This window comes from Elephantulus edwardii, unplaced genomic scaffold (genome assembly GCF_000299155.1).
Source record: "Elephantulus edwardii isolate Elephantulus edwardi_28Jun2011 unplaced genomic scaffold, EleEdw1.0 scaffold00626, whole genome shotgun sequence".
NCBI lineage: Eukaryota > Metazoa > Chordata > Mammalia > Macroscelidea > Macroscelididae > Elephantulus > Elephantulus edwardii.
Window position 1 is genome coordinate 25,976 of NW_006400376.1, and position 4,137 is coordinate 30,112.

Consider the following 4,137-nt stretch of genomic DNA (forward strand, 5'->3'; position numbering starts at 1 on the left):
ACACTGATTCCCCACTATCCCTGCCTTTCATGGCTTTGTCAAATGGGTTGGAGGCAAACAATCCCGTTTTTGTGTTTTTAACTTCGTGCATTAATGTTGTAAATTTTTCTCATCTACAGGAACTAATTATCATCTTGAGTGCCAGGCTGGTTTCTAAGCCGGACAACTCTTTAATGAAGAATCACATCCTGGGAGTTGACAAAGGAGTAGATCCATAGCTGTTGTGAGTGAATCCACTGTTGTTCTTCATTCTTCTGTAGGATAGGATCAGTGACTTCATAGTATCAAAGAGGAAAACGTGAAGATCTCAAAGGTCCTAAGGAGTGACCATGGCGACAGTGTTGGCAGAGGGCCAATGCCCAGTCTGTCTGGAGTGCCTCAAAGACCCTGTCTCTATAAAGTGTGGGCACAACTTCTGTCGGTCCTGCATCGAGCTTGCCTGGGAATATCAGGATGTCAAGTTCCCTTGCCCATCGTGCAAACAGCCACACCAGGATAAAATGTTAAGGAACAACAGTCAACTGAGAAATATATTGCATGAAGCCAAGTTACACCACACCACGGGCAAGAGGGAGAGAGAGATGCCTCAGTGCAAGGAACACAGTCAGGACCTGAACCTTTTCTGTGAGGATGACCGAAGTGTATTATGTCACATCTGTAACAAAGATCACCAGGGTCACAACGTGAAGCCTCTAGAGGATGTTACTTCTAATCAAAAGAGAAGGCTCAGAGGTTACTCTCTGTTCCTGAAGAAGCAATTGACACTCTATGAAAATCTCCGTGTCACGCAAAAGACATCTGCAGAACAGCTGAATGGGATGATTGCAAAAGGGAGGCAAAAATTTCTTTTTCAATATGGAATTGTGAACCACTTTTTCAACTGGCAGAAACACGTCTGTCTCTTAAGGTTAGCTGATGATTTTAAGCATATTGAACAAAATATTCTTACAGATGAAATGGCAGTTTTAAAATACATTACTACCTATTTTAGTGTCAGGAAGGAAGTTGTCGATATGAGCGTGATGTTGGATGATGTGAAATTGCTGACAGGCCTCAAGAGAATCTATGGCATGTGTGAAGATCATACGGCCCCGTCGCTCTCTTCCATCCAGTTAAGCGAGGAATTCAGCTTTCCCGTGAACTCCTGGTACATATACCCACCTCTGGAGGAAATTAAAAAGAACTTTCAAAGACAGGTGACTCTGGATCCTGAAACAGCACATCCAAATCTGGTCATATCTGAGGACAAAAAGTCTGTGACATTTGTGACTGGAAAGAAAATACTTCTTCCTACTCTGAAGAGATTTAACATTTCCCCAGTGATCCTAGGATCTGAGGCCTTCAGTACAGGCAGACATTATTGGGAAGTTAGAGTGAATGACAAGCCTGAATGGATGGTGGGAGTTTGTGCAGAACCTCTTTCCAGGAAGGCCAATTTATCCTCCAGAGGGCAGAATGAACACTGGACAATTCAGCTTTGCAATGACGTGTATACTGCACAAGGATCTGTTTTACTTACATTGGTGCTCACAGAAAAACCTCAAGGGATAGGTGTTTATCTGGACCTTGAATTGGGTGAGATTTCCTTCTACAATTTGAGTACAAGCTCACATATCCATTCTTTTTTTGATAAATTTCCTGGACAACTCAAGCCTTATTTCTACGTTGGACGTGATCCTGAACCTCTAACAATCTGTGCTTTCACAGACTATAAGTGATAAATTGTCAGAAGGAAAGATGATTGAGTGATTTACTTTTTGCCTTTGTCACTTGCAGGCTGTAGATTGAGTTTTATGTAACTTGTTGCATTTATGTTTATTTCATTTCAATAAAATGAGGAAAGTGTTTTATTACAATAGAATCTGAGCTGTTTTGGTATTTCGTCGATATATGAACAATTACCCAAAATAATAATGGAATCTGAGAATTTAATGTATAGGTATAATTTCATGCTCCAGTGAATGCATTTTGGAGCACCTGTATCTGTTTTTGAGGAAAAATAAATACTGAGTACATTAAAAAGTTTAGTTGTAAGAGAGACCCAATGTCTGCAACTTTTATGGTCAAATGCACCAGCAACTTAAAGGTACACATTTATATCCATTAGTTGCTCCATGAGAAAAAGGATGTATTCTTACAAATGAAATGGCACCTTCCTTCTGTGTAGGCTTATTGTCTGGAAACCCAGTAGAGAGGCAGCTTTGAGTAAATTCTGCCACCGAGATACATTAGAAAGCTATATCAGATCTTGACTGAGAGGCAATGAACAGCACTTTAATCAATACATGTACCTGGGCGATGTTTTGGTGGCTTTGTGGTTGTTGCTGTTGTATTATTTTCAGAGTCCTCTTATGCAAGAAGCTTCTTAAAAGGAATATTTTGGTTTAATTGTTTTTTCCCATTCATTTATTGTTGCACTTTTCTTCCTGCCACCCCTCTCTGCCCTGAGTTTGCTCTTTGAAAAGAAAAAGAAAAATTCTTTCATTGTTATAAAATCGCTCCTATAAGTCCACTCTACTGTGCAGCCTTCATTCTGGACTTCCGTCATAACAATAATTCCTGATCATATGTCCTTTTTTAACAATTTCCTCCCTCATCTGTTTCAGTGCCATTTATATGACGTATCCCATCTTTCTCAGTCTCCCCCAAAACCCGATGCCATTCCTGTTTTACAACATTGGCACTATGCAATATTTGTCCTTTTTGACTGAGAGTTTTTACTCAGCTTTTATGTCTTGCAGCATAATTCATTTTGTAAAATATTTCATGAGGTTTTTTGTTTTTCAAAGCAACCTAGTTATTCCATTGTGTGAATATACTACATCTTCTCTTTTATTGATGGACACTTAGGTTGCTTCCAACTCTTTGCTTTTGTGAACAAAGTCACGATAAACTTGGCGTGCATATATCTGCTTGGCTGGTGGTTAAGGTTTCCATGGGGTATATTCTCAATAGTGGAATTGCTTTGTCAAATGGTATTTGTCTTTGCAACTCTTTTTTTTTATTTGCAACTTTTTGTGAAAGCGACATACTGCTTTCCATAGTGATTGCACCATTTTACACTCCGAGAGTGTATTAGGGTTCCAGTTTCTCCACTACCTCACCAGTGTTTGTTGCTTGGTAATTCTAATTTTAAAATGTATATTTTACTTTCAGTGCTTCCTAAGTGCAGGAGATCCAGGCTAGACCGTTATCGTTAAACCTTGTCTTCCCTGCCTCTTTGGCCCTTTGCCTGAAAGTTTGAATAAAATGGTCTGATCTAAAATAGAGGGGAAAAATATGTTCCAGGGCAGTGATATAGGAATTAGTTTCATAACTCTTCTTTACAATTATTTTTTGTTCCACAGTACATATATTCTCAGCTCACGTATACTATCTTTTGAAGCAAAAGCCTTGTTTTTGTCGTAGACAAAGCCTGCCTTCCTGAAGGAATTGTGTATTCCCAAGGTCTAGGGAAAGAGAAGAAAATAAAGAGCCTAGAATCAGTTTGTTGCTATACATCATTGGATTGAAACTGTCTCCCGGATGATTCTACAGCAACTGTTTTAGAGTTAGTAATGAACGACAATAAAAGGACATATTACATTGGGAAAACCAAGTGTCAGGGACCTCTCTAAAGTGCTAAAGATTAGTGATGTCAACATAAAGACTTAGGTGCACCTGATTTAAGCCATGGTCTTTTCAATCATTTGCTATGCACCTGAGAATTAGATAATGAAGGAAGTTGACAGAAGTAGCCTTGGAGTTGTGGAGCTGAAGAAGAACACTGAATATTCCATGGACTGCAAAGAACAAATATGTCTTGAAGAAAGTGCAAGCAGGATGCTTCTTAGACGCAAGCATGGTGAAACTTCAACTTCAACATTTTTTTGGGGACTGTTGCTTGGAGTGACCCAGAGAATCCAAATAGACTCCATTTTATCTAGCACTCTGAGAAAAATGGGAATCCTAGAACATTTAATTGTGCTAATGCGAAAGCTATTCGTGGACCAAAAGGCAGTACTCAGAACAGAGCAGGGTAACACTGCATGGTTCAATATTGGGAAGGGTGTACGCCAGGGATGCATCCTGTCTCCATACCTTTTCAACATGTATGCAGAGCAGATTATCCGAGAGGTTGAGCTCTATGAGGAGAAT

The 4,137-nt window shown here is 39.5% G+C and overlaps 1 protein-coding gene across 1 annotated transcript; it reads left to right on the top strand.

Moving 5' to 3' along the window:
- The first annotated feature begins 329 nt into the window (after positions 1–329).
- LOC102866082 (putative tripartite motif-containing protein 75-like) lies at positions 330–1,718 on the top strand. The gene has a single exon (XM_006903390.1). The coding sequence runs from the start codon at positions 330–332 to the stop codon at positions 1,716–1,718; it is 1,389 nt and encodes a 462-aa protein (XP_006903452.1).
- Positions 1,719–4,137: the final 2,419 nt, after the last annotated feature.